The 22,320-nt window shown below is 32.3% G+C and overlaps 2 protein-coding genes across 2 annotated transcripts in view; one reads left to right on the top strand and one right to left on the bottom strand.

Annotated features, from left to right (window-relative positions):
- Window positions 1–22,320, top strand: part of LOC129801718 (rhodanese domain-containing protein CG4456) — an 887,636-nt gene that overhangs the window by 698,059 nt on the left and 167,257 nt on the right. The window lies entirely within an intron of this gene.
- The window catches only part of LOC129801681 (E3 ubiquitin-protein ligase AMFR-like), a 46,110-nt gene that overhangs the window by 14,764 nt on the left and 9,026 nt on the right, over window positions 1–22,320 (bottom strand). Inside the window, exons 3-6 of the mRNA XM_055846953.1 lie at window positions 7,417–7,509; window positions 7,162–7,245; window positions 6,986–7,066; window positions 3,579–3,731 (exon numbers count right to left, since the gene is read on the bottom strand). Coding sequence (XP_055702928.1) covers window positions 3,579–3,731; window positions 6,986–7,066; window positions 7,162–7,245; window positions 7,417–7,509 — 411 coding nt within the window. The remainder of the gene's footprint in view (window positions 1–3,578; window positions 3,732–6,985; window positions 7,067–7,161; window positions 7,246–7,416; window positions 7,510–22,320) is intronic.

Genomic DNA, 22,320 nt, shown 5'->3' with positions numbered 1-22,320 from the left:
GAGTATTTCGAATTATTTTTTGCACATATTTTATTTGCGACAAAAATCAATTGAAAATTACGCCTGTTTCAACTAAATTCCGCGAGGAGCGCCACTTGTAAAATGCTTGGAAAAATGAGTGGCGAAAAGTACTTACACAACCGAAAAAAGTAAGCCCTATTTCACCACATCCGTATTTCTTTATTTTTTGGAAAACATTATTAAAAAATGATATTAGAACAAAGCTTAGTTAATAACGGATTGACTTTCAGTGAAAAAAAAAACATCGAATACTGTACTGAAAAACATAAAATAATGCAAGATAGTTTGTCTGAGCGTTGACAAGTTTATTAAGAACTCCATATTTTTTTGGTGACTGTTCACCTTGTCGACAATTTATTTAATTAACTTGCAAATAATCTAGTCGGTGGAGCATCTGATATGGTTTTCTGATTTATTTGGCTAGAGGTCACGAAATAATACTCATTTCGTAGTTCCATGAACTCATAATTTTCTTAAAATGCGATTTTAATTTAGGTGGCGAAAAAGGGCTTACTGGCGAAAATGTATTGACTCATCTACCCTAAATATGAGATGTCTCTCATTACGTGTTGGTAACTTCTAATAATGGGTTTTCAAAGTCAAATTAAAAAAAAAAACAATCTTTAAAGCGTTAAACGTTACAGGCAATTTTATCTTCGTTTGGAAATGTTTAGGAATCCTTGAAATGCCTGAACCAGTTCCAATTGTTTATGGCCCGGTAAGTTTTTGATATAGTTTATCACCTTTCTAAGTTTTTCTTCACAACATGACAATTTCTTTATAAATACATTCTTGAGGTTATTCTACAGGTTGTAGTCGTTGTAGTAGAATATTTCAATTTAAGCAGGGGTCATAATTACACACACTTGGGTATCTCAAAAACGATAAATTATATTATACTTTTGCTTTGGATTTTTAACAATAAAAAAACGTTGGAATTATTAGAATTTCTCACAATCACAAAACACATTTTATATGGGTGCTCTTGTGGTGAGTGGATTATCTTGACTTGCTTTAAGCAATCACTTTTTTCAATTTTTATACATTTCTCAAGGTGACAAAATAATGCACACAATTTACATCAAAAGTTATTCAATTAGCAGATTTTTCTTTTCAATACCCTTTCTTCCCATTATATAGTGGCAATGCAAAAAGATTAATTTGCAAATGAGCGGACTGGGCGAAAAAAGTGACTCTTTACTGTGAGAAGTTTTTTTTTTTTTTGAGAAAAAGGACAATAAGTGAAAGTCTTTTTTTTTGGATTTATAAAATGCATTAACACTTTCACTAAAAATTCATATACAAAAATCATCAATTCAACCATTTAAATTGCAATGAAAGTGACAGAAATTGTATGTGTGTTTTTTTTTTAAACTCGAATAACAAAGATATTAATGGAAAAATTAATTTAGACAATTTGTTGCTTTGACGTCAGAGTTGATCTTTAGAGAAAATTGTTGGCTCACCACTTTTGTGACTACACTTGCCAACATGAAAGCTTCAGAAAATTGTCAATAAACATACTTCGTAATAATGTTTTTAAATTATTTTACTTTGCATAGTAAAAAAAATCTTATAATTAAGAGCGATAGGGTAAGATGGGGTAATTTGGAATCATGTCTAATTTAGATCTTTGAGATTCCCTAAGAGTTTTACATGGCAAGAGAAAAAAAGACAATGAAGAAGTACTCTCGAATGTAAAGTTTTGTACTTCTTTATGATTTTCATTCTCAATTCGACTATCTAAAACAGTAGATAATCTTAAAATTCCAAAATAGACAGTATTCTGAATTACGCCATCTTACTCTAGCACACCTTTGACTTGTGTCAAAATTAGTATTTTTATGTAAAAAAAAACAGCAACCTTCATTTTATAAGTCTTGAAAAATACTTTTTACCACTTTGCGTGATAATGAAAATTTTATAGCAAGTTCAAGTACCCTTTCATGCTAGACTTAACACGCGAATTAGGAGTTCTCTAGAAGGCTTTTATCAGCTCGTTATTTCTTTTTTCTCTTTAATGTTTGGCAATACTACCGCAATTCCGATGATCATAAATCACGTAGTTATTTGGGAGTTTATTAGGAAATCAAAGAATCATACCCAAAGTGGACAAAAAACTTGTTAAGATACTCATCTAACACCTCATTCTCCTCAATTTATTCGTCAAATTATGGCAATTTGAATAGAATACCTTAAGAACAGAAGCTCATTCGGTGGTGAAAAAAACCGCGGAAATAAAAACAGAACCAGACACAATTGTTCGTCTAGGCACATCCTATTAATTGTTATTCGATTTCTTCTGTGGTTCTGAGTGGAATGGTGAGAGTCTGAGTTTTAGCTACAATTGTCAAAAACAAAACTTGTATGTTGTTTGAGACCTTAATTTTAGGCACAAAACACCTTTTTTGTGACTTGTTTGAGTCTTACAATAATTTTACTGAGAAATTCTATTATTTTTCTTCCCTCATGTTTTACACGATTCTTTTATTTTCTTAATTAATTAGGAAAAATTTATCACGCAACATATGAATTAACATTATTCAAAACTTGAGACTAAACGCTCTGAATTGTAATTTTTCTTGCATTTTTTTTCACCCATTGTGATTTCTTTTACAATTATAGCTCCGCAGAAGGTTAAAGAATTTTTCATAATGTCTTTTCAGTCTCATTTAACACTCTTTGCATTTGCAGAACATTTCAGAAATTAATTGTTAATTTTGTTGGAACCACTTTTTTTTTTTAATTTAACAAAAATTTTCGAGATTCTTCCAGTATTTCTCTTCGTCAAATTGTCTTGAACCTTGTTTCTTTTATTTTTTAGGACAAGACCTCGATTAGCATAGTAAATTGTTCCATTTGCACGAAAATCGTGATTTTTCTGACTTCAATTGACCACAAAATTATGTGCTTAAGGTGATTGTTTGTGTAAATTACAAACAAAGAAAAAAAGAACAATTCCCAAAAAAAAAGGATGATATTGATGCTATTCCCAAAAGTATCTCAAGGAGGAAGACAAGGTTTTAGCTTAGAAAGAGCTTTCAATTTGTTAGGAGAAGGCACCTTTAATATTTTCACTTTTAGACAGAATAAACTCCAAGAATGGCAAGATTGTGTAACATTGTAATTATCCATGACGCAGAAAAAACGCCTCTCCAGAGCATATTCGACATTCACTACTGGTATATACGTATCGTCAAGAGACGACGTCAATCTTAAACTTATCTCTAATGTTGATCATCTTTATATTCACAGCAAGATAGAAAATTTTTGTATAAAATTATCATCTTTGAATATGTTTACAATGTATTTTAGGACTATTTTGTTTGATAATGAAATTGATTAGAAATTCAATAAAAATCAACAAAACATATTTTGCCCCACAAAAAAAGCAAATAATATAACAATTTCATTCACAATCTACTAACTAATGAGTCAGTAGAGAAAATTTATGCGCAGAAGAAATAATCGCGAAAACATTGGGGCGAAAGTGCCAAGAAGCCTCTCTCTGCAATATAATTTGGCACAGAGAGAGGTGTTTTTGCCAAGAAACTTACCTCGGCCGCCATGAAGGCGAATGTGTTTATGCCACCGAAGAGTCCCACGCCGATGCAGATGATGAACATGAGCCCAGAGAGAGTGAGGATGGCCGATAGTAGAGCCACAAGACGGAAATGCGACCATCCGGGTGTTGTGGGTGAGAATGAGAGCTGCAAAATGCAATAGAGAAAAAAATTAAGTAATTTTTTTCACATCGATTAATAATGCTAAAGGATAGGAGAGAACTAGAGCATGAGAATCTTGCCGGTGGTATTTCAAAAGATTTCAAGGATTTCAGGCGTTTCAGGGAATGTCGTTAATATTTGATATTAATACCATAGGGGAAGTGAGGCATGCTTCGCACGCGCGAGCCTTCGAACAATCCGAGTTTTCTCTTTGTTTGAAAAGTGCTAGTTCCTCATTTCTTAAGCATTAGATAGATAATCATAAACCTCATCTTTACTGCAAAAATAGGCAACCTAGCCCTTCTTTCCTAGGTTCTAGAATCACAAATACAAAAATGGCCTAAAATGGGAAAATTTTGATGACTCACATTTCGTGTGATTTTTCACAGTTAAATTGATTTTCAGAAATAATCACTTTTAGACCAATAGATGAAGGGTCAATCTGGGTTGATATTTACGTAATATTTTCTTGCATAAGAGGAAAATTATTTTCCGAGTGATGAAAAAATCCTAAATAACTACACTGCGTATTGGTTCAACCACTGAAAGTGTTATGGTTCGCCAACTCATCAGGTTACTCCAGCAGCTTAAAATCACAACATATCCTCAAGAGGAAAACAAAGGAAAAGCAAGATAAAGAAAAGACAGCTGATAAATTTTTAGGGTTGTCACATTTGAAATTTTTACATTTCAGTCGATTTTTCGACATAAATTTGCAAGAAAAACAGTGCTTCAGAAAAATTAGAAGAAAACTGTTTTAGATACCTTCTTTTAGTGAAATAATGGTTTCCGTGGATTCGTGGAACTTGAATCTAATAATCGGTAAATGATTTTTAATTGTGAGCAAGAGTTATTCCAGTAAAAAATGCAATGACGAACCTTAACAACCCATCGTGCGAATCTTGCCCATTCCATCTAGCCCATTTCATTGGCAAAGAGCTTCTGAATTTAACCCTTTAAGGACGATTGGAACACCGGTGTCCCATAAAGAAAATAATTTTTCCTGACTACATAAACATAAAGTTATTTTTTTCTTATGTCTGTACATAATTGTAAAGTATAGAAGGTTGAATGAGCCTAGAATATTTTTTGCAAGTTGCTATTTGCTATGTAGTAAATATTTAAGCTCAGAAAGGCGAATTTTTAAATTCCCGAATCCATAATTGATTTTATTTATTTTTTATACTTCCAATTTTTTAAGCAAAACACTTTTGGCAATAAAAACTACAATACTCATACGTAATATTTTTGATTAAAGCGAAAAATATTATTTATTGGTTTTGTCAGAAAAATTACTTAAATTTTTAGGCTATTTTTGTCCCTATCGTTCATAGAAGCACAAAATACTCCGAATCAGACTCTGTTGGACTTTCCAAAGTTAGATGTAAGACTTATCATTGATTATGTTTCTCAGTTTAATTTTTATTGTTGATTTTCAGTCCGTAAAAAGTGTCTCGTCGTTAAAGGGTTAAACGTCTCAGGGATTTTCGTACAATTTAAGTTCCCGGAGTCTTATATATTCTTAAAATTAAAGTCAAAATTTTTCTGTGTATATTATCACAAATAGGGTAAGTGTGCCAAATTTCGGCATAGTTGCATGCAACCGCCAAAGTCTCAAGTTTGAAATGTTATATTTTTACTAGAAATTGAATTTTTTGTTAGTTTTTAATAAGGAGTATTTCTTTTTATTAATTATTATTATTATTTTCTCTAAATTCATTCTTAATCATTTTTAAAGGGAATAAAAATGTAGACATAGCTTTGGTGCCCTATTTCAGCCACCTTCATTCTCATAGTTCCGTGCCCTCCCGGAATTCTTTCAATGTCTTTTTCAGATCATCGTGCTCGTCGAAGCGACATTTTTTTGTTATTTTTTGTATTGTATATTCTCTAGACTATGCAAAAACTAATAATTCATGGATATTCGAAGAACAAAAAATGTGGCCGAAATTGCAAGCTGGTCGGAATTTGGCACACTTACCCTATATGACAGTTATAGAAATCATTCTGAAAAATTTACAGATGCTTGGTTCAATTTCCATTATTGTATACTTTTACTTATCTCTTTGAAAAGAATTGAATGAAAACATTATGTCACTAAAGCCTTAGATCCATGTTTACAAAAAAACATTAATTTAGTCACACTCTCATTTGAATTCTGCAATTGATTTTATAAAACTACATTAAAATAAAACTTTTTTGAAAGCCTTGTTTTTTTTTTAAATAAATTTTTGAGGAAAAAGATAATTAACATTATGTGAATTCTAAGATGGTTCTAACAATATGCTTTTTTTCTGAAAGCACGAAAGAAGCAGTTCCATGCATCAGGCTCATAGGATAGGTTTTTGTGTTCAATAACTTACTATTTAAAAAAGACAACTTTAAATATTCAGTGAAAAGGTTTTCTTGGGCTGGTTATCATAAGGTTTTAACTGGTAACTAAATTTTATCCGAAAACCAATTTTATTACTCCTAAACTATTTTTGGATATATTTAAAAAAAAAATTATAAATCGGTTTAAATCGGTTGAGAACCGATAAATAGTTTTTTCAAAGAACTTAATCCCTACAAATCACATATGAACTGTAATTCATAAAACAATAAAAAAATAGTTTCATTTACCATAATAACCACGCACATCTAGATATTCTAATTAATCGACTATTTAATGTAAATTAAAAGTGAAAACTCTGCATGAGTCTTAATTGAATTTAATAAGTAGAGAATTAGAGAATTATTTAATAAGTAGAGAAAGAATTTATAAGTAAGATCTCTATCAATCAATTAACAAATTATTCTGTCGGATTTAAATTTCCCACTCAAATTCAATAAAATTTCAGAACTAATAAAAATAGCAATTATTATTTCTCACATTACCATGCAGCCTCATTTACTGCTTATTTTTCGCAGACCATTAACAACCAAATGGTAAAAAAAATATCGCGATAATTAATTTAGGCGATAATGAGAATGAAGAAACACCGCAAAAATATATGTTTAAAAGGCAATCGACTGAACTTGAACCAATTATATCAGCAATTTATCAGAAATATTAACAAAATGCAGAGAAAAAGAAAGAGAAGGAATGATAAGTTGTTAGAAAAACCAGATATGTATTTTATGCTCTTGAATTCAATCAGGAAATTGGATAAGAAATCTTGTCCACACGTATTTTTTTTGTAAATAAGGAACTTTTGTGTTTAAAAGAGTTTATTCATAAAAATATATTATATACTTACATATTCAAAGCGATCCTTGCAGAGTTGCGATAGTAGATGAAGAAATCCCAGAATTGAGAACCAAGATACCCAAAGAACGACCTGTAAAAGAGATAATCAACCCAGTCACACAATTATTCACAGTTGATGCATTAATTAGTGCAGCTTAAAGACAATTAACTACGGAAGTGACTCACCTCATTCAGAAATTGTACATTCACCACACCAAATACAAAGATGAATTTGTAGAAGACAAAATTCCAGAATTTGTCTTTCATGTGCTGCAATTAAATAATTATTTAGAAATAAGAGGAAGTAAAATTTTAAACTGGAAAAATTTTTGCCCAAAAGTAATTTACATTCGGAAATCCAATTAAACACGATAAGCAAGGCATGCAAAAATCGCCCCCGGAATTACGAAGGAAAACTTGATATATTAAGTGCAATATTACCTGTTGCTCAGATATTCGAAGTTCACCAAAGACCACCTTTTGGATTGACTTCCCAAGAAGTATCAGACAACAATAGGCCATGTTGATAAGTGTCTGCAAAGAACAGAAGGATAATTTAAATTAAATTCAGCGAGATCAATTGGCAAGAACGAACCCACAGTGAATTTAATATACAGCAAAATTGATATTAAAGTCACTTCTCATTGAGGTTGATTGATTAACGAACCAGAGAAATATAGTAGACAAACAGCTGTATATTGTTGGTTCTGAGGTGCGCCATCAAGGCTACGATATCACACTCATTCAGTTTTCGGTTCTTATTTTTTTGTACCCATTATAGACTTTCTGAGTCAATCGGTTTAGGCAAATTAAGTGATTCACAATCTAATTGAAATCCTTTAAAAAAAAAAAGTTGTGAATCACATTTCGTGATTACGTTTTATCAGATAAGCATAGTCTTTTTGGTCCAAAAAAAAAAGTTTTTTATTTCCTTTTATCAAATGGAAAATAACATGAGATTTTTGAATTAACTCGAATTCATGAAAAATCGCCGTAAAATCTTATAAAACATGGCTGTGAAAATACACAACATTTATGTGGCATAAAGTTCAATAAAGCCTGACATTGAGATAATTCTGATATGGATAAAATACTTTTCTGTCCGGCTCGCAGTAAAAAGATTTGATTATAAAAAGAATGAACTTACATTGATTTATCGACTTGATGTTTTCGACAAAAAAAATATGATATTAATTAAAATGTGATCATATTGTGAGAGATAAAGCATGAAACCCTGGTTCCCAGAAGCACTAGGGATGCTCAAAAATTTCTGGCGACCAGGGATTATTTTGCCCCACACATCTACATTTGAGCTCAGTTCCCATGATCCACGGTACGATCGAAACTCAATCAATCGTAGTCAAACTTATCTAGAAATACGTTTTTCCGATATAAATCGATTTTCTGGATGTTCGTCAGTCTGTCTATCCATCCATCTGGGAATGATATGAGATTTGGACTTAGGGTGTCCCAGTATATTGCAAAAAGCTGGGACGCTTTACTATCGTTTTTCAGCTTATTTAATGACAGTGAAGACTGAATCATAGTTACAATGGTTACAATAATATAAAAAGAGTTTATTTAGTTCTTATAAACAAACTAAAAATGTACTTTGAGCTTTGATTACGTTGTATTTAAATGTATTTTTTTTTATTAAAAATACTCCATCAAAGAATTACATAGTAAAAACAAGGTGAAATTTTCTTATTTGAATTCGTAAAAATAAAATGATATAATCAGTGTACACTGGTAAAAATGAAAGGATCACTGAGAATCCATTGAAGTGTCCCTATTAGGTGAGATTCTTAACAATCTCACCTACTATAATCCTAACAAAATTTCATGTCGTCCGATCGACCTCAAACTTGGCCAAAATGTGTTTCAGCACTTCCTGATCACGAATATATATGTGGCTATTTTACGTTCCCGGCCGGCCGGCCGGCCGGCCGCTCTTTGGAGCTTAATAGCTCCTAAACTAAAAAAGATATCGACTTGCGGTTTTCGGCAAAGGTTATATATCGGGTGAAAATTGCAACTTGGTGCATAGACCCCCACCCCCCACCCCTCCTTCCGCCATTTTGAAGACCCCCCTTTTTTTGTTTTCTCAATAGCTCCGCCCCTATGGCATTCAGCGGACTCAAATTTTAGTATGTTATAGCTGGGCCTTAGAGCTTTCCATCAATACCAAACTTAAGGTCCCCCGACCCCCCCGACCCGAGCTATAAGGGTCCAAAAAAAATTTCTTAAAATGGCCATAACTCCGGTTCTAATTGTCAGAATTTAAAAAGTGAGGGCTTTTTGGAAAGCTCTCGTGAAATGCCACTTCCTCTTCTAACATCGCAAGTTCATAAAACCACCGCTAGGGGCGCTTTTTTTAAAAAGAAAAGTTTTAAATCTTAAAAGTTAAATAACTCAAAAATTCCATTGTGCATCGGGCTGAAAATTTAGTATGTTGTAGCCGTTGATTATACCTATCAAACAAAAAAAACCTTAAGTCGATCTAAAACCCCTGACCCGAGCTATAAGGGGTCAAAGTTCGAACATTGACCGGCCTCTATCTCCGGTTCTAATTAACATAGCGGCCTAAATTTTACCTTTTTGGTTTCGTCTCGATGAGCACTTTCAGATGGAAGTTCAAAAAGTCACCACAGGTGGCGCTGTGATAGCGTCAAAATTCATCGAAATTCAAAGTCACTTTTCTCAAAAACGGCATTGTGCAAGTTAATGAAATTTTAGTATGTTGTAGTCCAGTCTAGGACGTTTCCAAAATGGTGCGTATGCGCGCTGTGGTTTCAATAGAACCGGAGATATGAGGGGTCAAAGTTCACAAAATTCAAAAAATCATATCTCCGGTTCTATGTGACCGATTTTGATGAGTGAGGGCTTAAACGAAAGATCTCACCAAATGCTACAACTTTCTAGAATATTTGAACTTCGTGGGACCAACACCAGGGGCGCCACAGTCGAAAAACCAATTTCAATATCACATAACCTCAATTATCTCGACTGTCGCTGAACCGATTTTGATGATTACTTCGACATAATTGTAGAACACATTTGTCTCTACATTTCGTCCATACATCATTTTCCGCTCAGACTACGCTATCACTCCGATTTTGCCGTTTAAGTGTAAAAAAAATGATTTTTCCCATAAAAACGCTTTGAAATCACTCAGATGCCAATTTGACTGCCTCTACTCCACCAAGACACTTAAAATAGGGTTTTAAATGGAAAGTCCCACAAAATACAACAATTCTTTAATATAGTTGAAGTTCAACAAATGACTACCTGGGGAACTCTGGATGAAAAAACGAGTTAAGAAACAAAAAACCTCGCTTATCTTGGCTTCTGAGTAATCGATGAGATCATGTTCTATGGGAAAATTATAGAGAACATTCTGGTCTACATTTCATCCATATATCACTTTTCTATCAGTTCATCCAAATCCTTGATATTTTGGTTTAAATACAAAATTTGTATAATTTCACGAATTTGATTCAAGATAACTGAATGGCGTCTCCCTACTTCAGCATCAAATCGAATTTGCATGCACTCCGAGTTAGCTCACGTTAAGAATCTCACCTACATAAGCCGGTTAGGATTATCTGTCCCTTTTAAAACTTATTTAACTCAGGAACGAATAAAAAAAAATGAAAAAGTCATCTTCGGTGTTTGCTCAGATGAGGGAAATATGTTATGAGTAATAAGTAATAAGTAATTATTGATAATGATCCTTGTCCACTAAAAAAATTATCGACATAAGTCCACAGTGTTGTGTAGATCTAAAATTGGTGTTTACGACTACCCCATGTTTATCACTGCGCCGGTTTCTTCTATTTTTTTTTAATGGGAGTAAATCCGATAACTGCAATAATCGTTGAAAAATTTACTACGATAATCTTGTTAGGGGAGACCGGGGTATAATTAACCACCAAATGAAATTTTTCATTGCATATAATTTGTACAAAAAATGTTTGTATGAGTTTGATAAATATTTCAATGAATAGGAAGGGATATATTTAGAATAAAGTGGTTTCCTCAATATTTCTTCGCAGGCAAACTATAAGATACCACTATATAATACTATACGTGGCTAATTCTGCCCTGGTCTCCCTTACTCCTATTTTTTCTATGCAATTTCTTTAATAAATTTCCTCATTATTTGAAGTTTTTGTCTATATTAATATTGAACTGCTTACACCCATTTTTTGCCCTAATGTGTAACCAGTTTTACCCACAATAATCGTGGTATTTTTCTGTGTTTTAATGGCCTCTACACACTATAAGAAATTTCTTTAAAAAATGCATTTTTAAAGAAAATTTCCCCTATCCTTGTAGGCAGAAACATCAGATTTTTTTTTTAAAAAAGGCGCTTTTTGACGAAAATTGCTTCTAGTGTGTAGATACCATAAGGGGAACTGGGGAAATCTTAAAAAAAATACGCTAACATTTTCTTAAACAATTTTACAAAATGAATAGGAGAAGTTCTCATAATTTTGGACATGGTGCTTATTAACATCAATGTTCTAATGCCCTCTACACATTCGAAAAATTTATCTCCATATTGAAGAGTTTTGCCTATACATAAGCATAGGGAATTTGTTTTGAAATGGACATAAATTTCTTTAGTGTCTAGAAGCCATAAATTTGAAGCGAGATATTTTCAATACTAATTGATTTTTTTTAAAATTCTATTTTCGGAAGGGTTGTTTAGAAACTTGGCACGCTGTTTATCGTCTTGGTATACTAAAATTAGTATTGATATGTTTAAAAATGAATTGATATGTAGAGATGAGTTTTACTGTAATTTTGGACACTTTGCTTCTAATTTTGGACATCTAATCCCCCTCAATAGGATGCCTATTATTCTCCATTTCAAGAACCTATCTTACCAAGTCTTTTTACTATTTATGAGAAGGAATCATAGAATGTCAAAAGGAACCCAAAAACCTTCCAAATCATTTATTAAAGTGAGTTGAATTCGGTACTCCAACTACGCACGGATTCGCGCATTCCCTGGTCTTTCAGGAACCCTTTTAAGGCTTTTCTCACTACATCTCGTTCGTAGAGATAATACTCCTTTATTTCTCTAAGCATTTACACAAACTAGGCACCACAAAAGCTAAAACATTACAAAATTTTAAGAAAAAAATATCTATCAAAAGTAACAAATATCACCTCCACTGGTGAATCTCTTCAAAAATTGCCCATTTTTCACACGAAAAACGTAATTCGCAAGGCAAATCTTACTTCAGGTCAAATGAACAAATCACTGTTGACATGAATCAATACAATATTCAAAGAATATTTAATAATATCACTTAAAATAAAATATCTAGGGAAGATTGTTAGTACTTCACCACAGCTAAATAAGACTGAAGTAAACACGAAGCTCTGTCATATTTCTTTTAAGCAACTGCTCAGACTGAAGTTTCAACAAAGCAATTTTAACTCAAATCATATTCAAAATTAAAAAAAGAACTTTCAAAAAAAAAACAAATATTTAGATAGAATATATTATTCATCAAATATTGGAAGAAAATTCTATAATTTTAATAAATTTATTTTTAGTGTCTAATTTTACCCTCAATGAGTCCAAAATTAAAAGCTGTCCAAAATTATGAGCACTTTCCCTACATAAAAGCGCGGGAAATTAACCTTCATGCAAAATATCTAATTCGCTACCAAAAAAATTGGTGGCGCTGTAATAAATAAAGAAGTCAAATGATGTCAAATTTGGAGAAAATGCTCTGCAAATAGTTTTTGATTTGCATGCTTTTAGTTTTTTTTGCCATTTTAATTATTCCATGTAATAAATGCAGTGCTTTATTAAAAAAAAATATACAGGCGGTATCTCTTAAGTAAAATCGTTGAAAAAAGTGCCAAATTAATTTCAAGGGATGAAATATGGGTGTTTACATCCTCCCCAGGAAGTGTTTACTTCTACCCCAGGTATTTTGTGAAAAGAGAAAAATGCACAGTGACACCTATGTTACCTATATATCCAAGGTTAAAATATGAGCTATAAAAAATTTTCCAAGAAATCACTGTGTGCTTGGAAAATATAGCGTGAAATTCGCAACTATAAAAAATGTTTACAAATGCCCCAGTCTCCCCTAATTCATTTTATATGTACTAGGTTAGAACCACAATACATCATATCCAATTAGATTTTTTTTTTAATCGTATGAACATGGTACTAAATGGTAAAGATGCTAAAAACTTCTACAATACCTAGAAAAGACTATACTTAAAAATCATTGCTAATGTTTTCGAAATATCCAAAAATCTGTGTACAATTTAATAATTCTTGACGTAATTATATGAAAAAGTCATTTGGTAAATTTTCACTTTAAAGAAACCTCGTCAGTGCTTTTATACTCTTTTCTCTAGCACACAAAATTCGATGACTTTTCTCCCACGACTTCTTTTTGTCAATTAACACTTGAGAAAAATATAACTTTTCTTGCGTAATGATCGCGTAGGTGACTCTGAAATATGCAAATTAATTGCAAAAATTGGACGAATACTAGCAAGAGTTTGTGAAATTTGTCACTAAATAAGAATTTTAAGTAAACATTTTCATTGTTAAACCCTCGTTCCCATTAATCATAATTCCTCATTCCTTAAACAACAGATGATCGATCAAACAACGCAATGAGTTAAAAATACACGAGATTTTTTTGCTGAACTGCAATTAAACTCGTGTTTCTGTTTTTTTTTTCGATGCTAAATATTTCATTTGTCGCCATCAATGCCAAAGTCACACACATATTTTACTATTTATATTCTAAAAGAAATATGTATTTTCTTTTACGTCGCGTGCAAAGTGTTCAACTGTTTTCAATTAACAAAAATTTTGCAAAAATTGTGATAAAAGATAAAGCTAATGTCAAAAAAAAAACTGAATAATGCTAGTAAATTGTATTTTTTATGTTGCCAATAATAGTGATAAAATAGAATCATTAAATCATCTACATCAATAAACATTTTATTGTGATTTTTTGTTGTTGTTCATCGTCATCATCTCAGTGACTGTTTATTTTCTTGGTGTATGATCTTTATGTATGATCGCGTCTCTTTGCCTTCACACTGATATTCAATTCTCAAATTATATTTATATCGTCAGACCTTGAAGTAATTTGCACAAGAAGTTTCTTTGGTTGAGTTTTATAAAAAATAACTACCAGCAAATACTGAATAAACTTTACCAAGTTCGATTTCGCGAGAAAATTTTTATATAGAAAATTGCGTCAATTGATATTGTTTAATTTTTGTGTGGCGAATTTTTTTTCTCGTGATAGTATTCACATAAGAAAAATTGTTTAAAAAAAAGTATTTTAATAAAGAAAAATTCATGTAACATTGCCAATCTTTTGTGAGGTTTTCCTTCATAAAAAAAAACACTGTGAAAACAAAACATTGTTTTCAGGCACGATTGAGAAGGTCTGAAGACAAATAAGATGAGATCTTCACAATTTTCATTTGTCTGTCTCGTGCAAATATTTATAATTTTATTTAATTAAAAACGTCTGTTAACAAAACATTAGTCATTTTTTTCTGTTGCCAATCACAATTTATTCATTTTCATTTAGCATTCCACTTTTGTTCTCAAATTTCACTAAAATGGGAAATTTCTGCTGCAGTGAACAACAAATTCTCAATAATTAATTCACAATTATAAAAAAAAATATATATAATTAAAAAGCTATTAACAATATTCAATATTCGCACTTTAATAAATATTGAAATTTTCGCTTATTTGCAATTGCTAATTTACCATTTCCTCAATAAATTCATCAACGTTCAGGTTTAATGACTCTTGTTTTTTTTTTGTGAAAAGTATGAAAAGACCACAATTGAAAGTTATTATTTCATTTTCCTCATTACTGACAAATTCCATTTACTGTATACATTTCAAAGAATATTGAGCGAAATATGACAATTATATTCTATTAAATCAATATCGTTTTGGAAGGAATTTCTTGTACAACTGTAATGGCCTCTACGCGCTAAAGATATTCATGCCCATGTCTGACAGTTTTTCCTACACAAGCCTAAGCAAATTACTTCAATATCTCAAAAACTGGAATTTCTTGCAATGTGCGATGACCCCCAAATATTCGGAGCAATTTTCACCAAAAATTGCATTTTTGGCAGAATTTTGACGTTTTCACTTAAGACAACAACACACTAGAGAAATTTATGTCCATATTGAGGAGTTTTTTCCTAAAAATGCGTAGGGAATTTGCTTCAACATGGACATAAATTTCTCTAGTGTGTAAATACCATTACAGTTAGTGTAGACGATTACCTCCAAAAAAGCAATTTTTGACGAAAATTGCTCCCAATGTGCAGAGGCCATAACATCCATAAAATCTTGTTACACATTGGGAACAAAAATTGTCTTTCTGATTTTACATCTCGAACTCAAACAGAGAGCAGTTATATAATACACTTTTTTTTTCAACTTGCGACACGCCAAAACGGCGTCCGGACGGAGGCCAAACGGTAAGAGATATCAACTTGTGGTTTTCGGCGACCCCCCAAAGTCAACATTATCTAAGACAGTCTTTTTCCTTTTTTCGCCCACCCTCCCCCGTCCTTTCTCTCCAAAACCATGTTCTTTTTGGCTTATTTCAAAAACAGCTCCTACGATTTCTTTCGAATATGTTTTAGAGGTAGTCAAGGCGAATATTTCGTCTTTGGATACCTATGTTCGATAACCATTTCGATATCGAATTTTCGAACATCAAATTTTAACCATTTTGGGAGGCTATTTTTCAACCGATTTGCTTAAATGTGGATTTTTTTTTTAAAAACTTGAAATTTTCAACGCGAAAACAGTGAATTGGTAATATACCTTTAAATGGTTTAACTTCCTCGGATTTATTTTCATTTGTTCGTATGATTGTTACTCATACTAAAATATTTTAAAACCTACTTTTCTGAAGCAGTTGCTTGTTTCGGAATGTTTTTTTTTTATTTATCAATCAGTTTAATCGGTAGGAAAGCGGTATGTACCCAAAAACCATGCGAAAAGATAATACACGAATAGATCTTTTTGTGTGTTCGGGCACTCCGCAAAGCTGGGACGCTTGCCATCTCTGTTCCCCCTACACAGGTGATGATTACGAAATAGCAATTTCTAATGGTTTCCACACACTAGAGGTGATTTTCATCAAATTGCCCTTTTAAAAAAATTGACATTTCTGCCTACAATAATGGAGTCTACACACCAGAAGCAAGGCAAAAGTCAAAAATTGACTTTAAAAAAAAAATGACGTTTCTGCCTAAAAGGATAGGAGAAATTTTCTCTAAAAAGGCATTTTTAAAAGAAATTGCTCCTAGTGTGTAGAGGTCTTACGGGAATAATACGGGATTTTTTTTTAAATATATTTTTTTTAATTGCTTCTAGTGTGTAGACAGACGCCTTAACGCAAAGTGCTTCCAGTGTGTGTAGAAACCTCAAGTGGAAATGTCAAATTCGGTCAAAAATTCATTTTTTGATGAGAATGTCCCCAAATCTATAAAAGTTTTTTGAAGAAATGTAAAACTTGCACCACGGGAACAATCAATAACGAAAATTGCTCCAAATGTATAGAAGCCTTAAGGATAGGCCAAAAAATTTTTTTTTTAAACAGAACTTTTATGTTTCCACCTACAGCAATACAGACAATTTCCCTCAAAATTTTTGACAAAAATTTCTACCAATGTGTAGAGACCATAAGCCTTAATTGTCTCTACATACTATAGAAATTTATGTGCATATTGAAGCAAATTGCTTGCATTCGTATAGAAAAATTGCTATTAAATATGGCCATTGATTTCTCTAAGTGTGTTGTAGAGACCCTCAGAAGATATGTCAAAATTCTGCCAAAAAGACAATTTTTAATAAAAATTGATTGCAATTTTCAAAATACAAAATTTCAATATTATATACCTCAATAAATCTTATTCATACATAAACAATCTTTTAAAATCACATTCAAAGGTTAAAATTTGCCAAGATTAGCATAAATGCAATTGCATTAAGTATAGATGTAAGATAAATATGTAATTTTGCACAAAAGTTACAAAGAACTACAATCACTTTGCACATTACTTATTATTTCTTCCTGAAGACCACTTCTTTTTTTTTTGCTACGAAAACTTTATGAGGGAAAGGAAATCAAGGAAGTAAGGTTTGCTCAAAATAAAATGAATTGCAAATTTTAATTAGTCTCTTGCAAATAAAGGTCTTTAGTGATTGTTGATCTGTTTTAAATCTCGAAAATTGAAAGTCAGACCTCTTTAGAGAATGTAATAAAATTCTGAGAATTAAAAATATCTTTTTTTTTAATATTTCAAAATCTCTCAATAAAAGCCACAAAATTTGGCATCCTTTCATGCCAAGTTGAATACATGGATAAGAACAAGACATTGTCGCTTTTATTGATTTTCTAACCATTAAGATTATTATACAGCATACTTATTCGCAATTGCATTGCTCTCAGTTGGGGGCTTTCTATTGATTTCCCTCCATTCTCCCATGCATTCACATAATTAGCCACCTCCATTAAAAAATTACACTTGAGAGTGAAAGTCTATATGACTCGCTCTAGAATTAGAATCTAATTTGATTTCAATGGCAGAAAAAAACCCACTGATTGCTGGATATGACCATGACCTCAAAATGGATGATTTTCATCTCTTACCGTCTGAGTGTCTCGTATTAAATTAGTCTTCTACTCATGAAAAATGAGGCGCCTGAAGGTGACTGTGAACTTTGGAAGAAGAGAATCCTGTTTAGATTTCTCTCCTGGCTCACGATTGCTGCCAAGCTCAATGAATACCACCTCATATGGTGCACCCCCTCGAGCCCAAAGGCCGGGATTATTATATGCTCCATAAGACTGGCAGAATGGTTTGCGTGCAGCAAGGCACGTTGGCGCATAATTGTTGTCTTTGTTGCAGGAGTAGTCAAAGCGAAAAAGTCGCCAGGTGAGACAACCACCACCAGCCACGTCACAATTGTGATCAATAGTTCGGCGTTCGAGGTCAAAGTGCCGATATATTATTGTGAATGAGTGAGAAAACAAACCACATTTCAAATGCGGTATGGCACAATTTTTCTCAAATGAAAAGCCAGATACTTCATTTTTTTTCATACACAGGCATTTTTGCAAAAGAAATTCAATATATATATATTTTTTTTGTGCGCGGGAGGTCACCGATAAAAGGTACAAGGTGGCCTTCGTTGGTAAAACATTTGAATAAAAGGTGTTTTTGATTGGAAAATCGAAGAATTTCTGATGCTAGACAAAGATTATTCTATTTCAGTGCATTATAAATAAACAGCATGATTTCATTTTAGATTGAGTTGTAAAACAGAAAGAAAATTGTCTAACATGAAATGCAAAATCAGATGAATTTATGAAACAATTCTATGGTATGTTTTCTTTAAATATCTATTCTATGGTCAATTACCTTTTTAGGTTATTTCTTTTATAGCTATATGTCTTTTTAGGCAGCAAACCGTTAAATTTAATTAGTGCTTAAATGACTCAAATCTAGAACATTAAAAGCGGTGAAATCATCATGACATCTTCTAGAAAAGGGAAAATAAAAAAAAATTTTGATGTTTCCTACAAAATCATCTTTGATGCTTAATTATATATATAAATTAGTTGTAAAGTTTTAAGCTTTTTTTTTTAGCTTAGTCACAGGAGGATATGTTTTAAACTTTGCCCACGTAAACATTTCTTCCATAGTCCATAGATAAAATGCCCTTGTATCATAACCTAATAAAGGTTTATCAAGGTCAAAGTTTAAAAGGGCTGTAGATAGCTTATTCTTTGAAACCCTGGAAAGTTCTTAAACCAGTTTAACCCGATTATGAATTGGTAAACAACTGGCTATAATTACTTTACTATTTTTGCTTAAACACCGTAGACACCATAAAACTTATAATAATATTTGAAGTGAAATTAATATATCTTTTAGATGGGAAAAAATATTAAATCCAAATTCATACAGTCCTTTATCAATTTATTTAAATGTTTATCTAATTATTAAATTTTTAAATTGAGCACGAATCCCAATTCCCAATTGTCATTGTTTTGAAGTTGCCCAAAAAGTCATTAAAATACTAGATAAAGTAAACTTAGGGCTCTATTCTGCGAATAAAGATAAAGATAAAGTTTCAAAATAAAGATTTTAAAAATTTCAAGATTTGGTATTCTGCGATCTTGGATAAAAATCCCAAGAAATGCAAATAAAGATTTCAATATCCAAAGTGTCATCGTCGCTCTGTCATTTGCGACTTTGGTCAACGTGCCGATTGTGCTGTAAGTAACAGATGCTCCTATTCTAGTGAATTTATAGACTGTGGGCTGTGATATTATCTTCTTTTGAAACTGAGATGCACGAAGAAAACAATCCGAATGGTATGTATTGCATAATTGATGACTTCAAGAGAATTTGCGAACAAGTAGAAAATAACCTCACTTTGCACATACTTATTCGTCAGTTGTTCGAGATACAAATCCTGGAACAAAAAGAGCTCGAAAGGGATTAAACACCAAAAAGTCTCAGAGGGAATGTTTTGGGAATTTCGCTATAAAGAACCCTAGTGTTTGGGATTCCCTTGCCTCAGGGTACGATGCATCATGGGACGAACTAAATAAGATGCTGAATGATTTGGGACCTCCTCAGAAAGTCAAAGACGATTGGATCAAGGTAACGAAATCCTGACGTCCACGCAAATGTATAATTAATTTTAATGCAAGTGTATGTATGCGGTTTGCATAGAATTTCAGATTGGATATATCAGTTGAAGCACAAGGAGAGGTCAGGCTGCAAAAGAATTTTGAGTAACTTGGAGCAGAAATCATTGGCTGCTTTCGGGAATATATCTTACGAAGGTGATAGCACTATTAAGGCACGGGGGATACCGTCAATTTCAAGTCACTCCCAGTTGACACCATCAGCTTCTGGATCATTTTCGCCAGCATGTAATGGGTTTCCGGAAGATCTTATCGAGGAACTTCCAGACCCTCAAACTATTGCAGATGAAACTCCCAGGAACAGTGATGATCAAGGAGGTGTTGGAAGACGCAGACCGCAAAAGAAACAAACTTTGGATGTGCTCATGATCATCGAACTGAACACCTCTCAATTTCATGTAATTATAAAGTGTGAAACAAGAGTTAATAATTTTTCCAGCTGTTGTAGGATAATAGTGTAGAGTTCTGTGTTTTAGAAGACATCTAAATTTCGACTTCAAAATGCCGAATGCGCGTTCAATTACTTTCCTTCCTAGATTATGAAGTCTATTAAATTTGTGTTGAGCTCGTGTAGTAGGATCAGCATATGGCGTGAAAATAAATGGCTCGAGAGGGTATCCTCTGTCAGCTAAAAGGATAAATTCTTGACTATTTAATAGATAATTTCGAACAGGCGATTTACTCCAAAGTCCACTATCGTGAGTTGAGCCAGTAATGAAGCATTAACCCACGTAAATAACAGATTTGAATCGCATATAGCCTCGACATTTATGCTGGTATAATGTTTCCTGTTTCTATACAGTCTGGCGGGACGAACAGGATCATTTTGTGGCGGAGCAACAATAGCGATGTGTGTACAGTCGATGGAGCCTATAATATTATTCAAATCAAATTGTTCCTGGAATCCCGCAGAGATAGATCTTTTTTCGTCCTGGGATGTTGGAAATTTAATAAATTGATCTGCCAAGTGGTCATCAATGAGTCCAGAAATATATGAGATGCACCGAGAAACTGTAGCCTGACTCATGTTGCACATATTATTCCTACCGACTGAGACTTGGTAGGACCCTTTGCCATAAAAATGTAAAGTGGACAAAACCTTAAGATGAAATGGAATTACTTCTGATTCGAAATTATTCGATGAATCCCAAGATTTTAGCTGGTCAATTAAATCCAATGCCAAATTTGGAGTCAGAACAAATATTTGACGAAATGTATTCTCAGGCAATTCAAAGGGGTTCGATGCATCCCGTAATGCGCGAAGTTGAATTCTGTTCAATGACTGAAATATGAAAAATATAAAAAAAATATTTGTTTGTCTCCGTTTAAAATTAATTTGTAAGTACTCGATCTTACTTTTCATCCAGGCGTCGTCGCAATTCACACAATTCTCTAATAATAAACAAAATAAGTACGTCTTCCATTGAAGGTTTTACTTTACACACTCTATCAACACGCAAATAAAGATTTCAAAGCACCTCGAGACCACCTTTGAAATCTTGAGAAAAAATAAAGACTTTTGAGGTTAGAATCGTCTTGAAATCTTTGCTTGCAGAATACCAAATCTTGAAATATTTTTATCCAAGCGAAAAATAAAGATATTTGACAGCTTTATTTTGAAATCTTGTTTGTAGAATACCAAATCTTTATTTTTCCCTTTATTTCTTTATTTTTATCTTTATCTTTATCCGCAGAATAGAGCCCTTAATACAGTAAAATTTACTATGCAATCAAAATAATGTACTATGCGGGGGGACCGGACAAAAATTATCAATTCGAATATTTTAATATTCAATATTTTCTAAAATAAAACAGACTAGGGTAAGATTGGGTTATTTAGAATAATGTCTATTTTGGAATTTTGAGATTTTCTCACTGTTTCAGATGGTCAAAGAGAAAACCGAAACAACGAAGAAGTACAAAACTTTACATTCGAGAGTACTTTTTCGTTACTTTTTTCCTTTTACCGTCTAAAACTGTTATGGAAATCTCTTAGTTCCAAATTAGACATGATCCCATATTACCCCATCTTGCCTTAAGGCAGTTTTACTACAGATATAACCTTTATAAATTTTAATAAATGTACAAATTTTTAAGGGATGCCAGCAAGGATTATCTAAAATAAATAAATAAATAAATAAAATTTGACTTTTGAATTTAGATGTTTTTTTTTTATTTTTTATTAAAATTAAAATTTTCTTACTTTTTTTATGGCTCTGGCATACCTTTTATATCAGGGAAATTGCATGTAATCGAAATTTATATCCTTTTTTCTTAAAGCTTTGCATATGCCCATCCCACTCTTTTCGACTCTTCTTCTTTAGAACGTCACAATAAATTAAATTTAGTTCAATCTAATTTTGAGACCGAAAGAGTGAGATAGGTCTTGTGCAACTCTTTTGTAAAAGAAAGGGACGCGAATTTTGATTTCATGAAATTTTCCCGATCTAAAAGATGTGCTTTTGCCATTAAGAATATTTTTGTTTCGGAAAATATCAACTCTGATATAATAGAATATTTATTTAGTGACAAATTAAATTAAGTAATCATCCATTTTACAATTCTGATAAAGAGAAAA

The sequence above is a fragment of the Phlebotomus papatasi genome, chromosome 2, assembly GCF_024763615.1.
Source record: "Phlebotomus papatasi isolate M1 chromosome 2, Ppap_2.1, whole genome shotgun sequence".
NCBI lineage: Eukaryota > Metazoa > Arthropoda > Insecta > Diptera > Psychodidae > Phlebotomus > Phlebotomus papatasi.
This window is presented reverse-complemented; position numbering and strand designations above follow the sequence as displayed.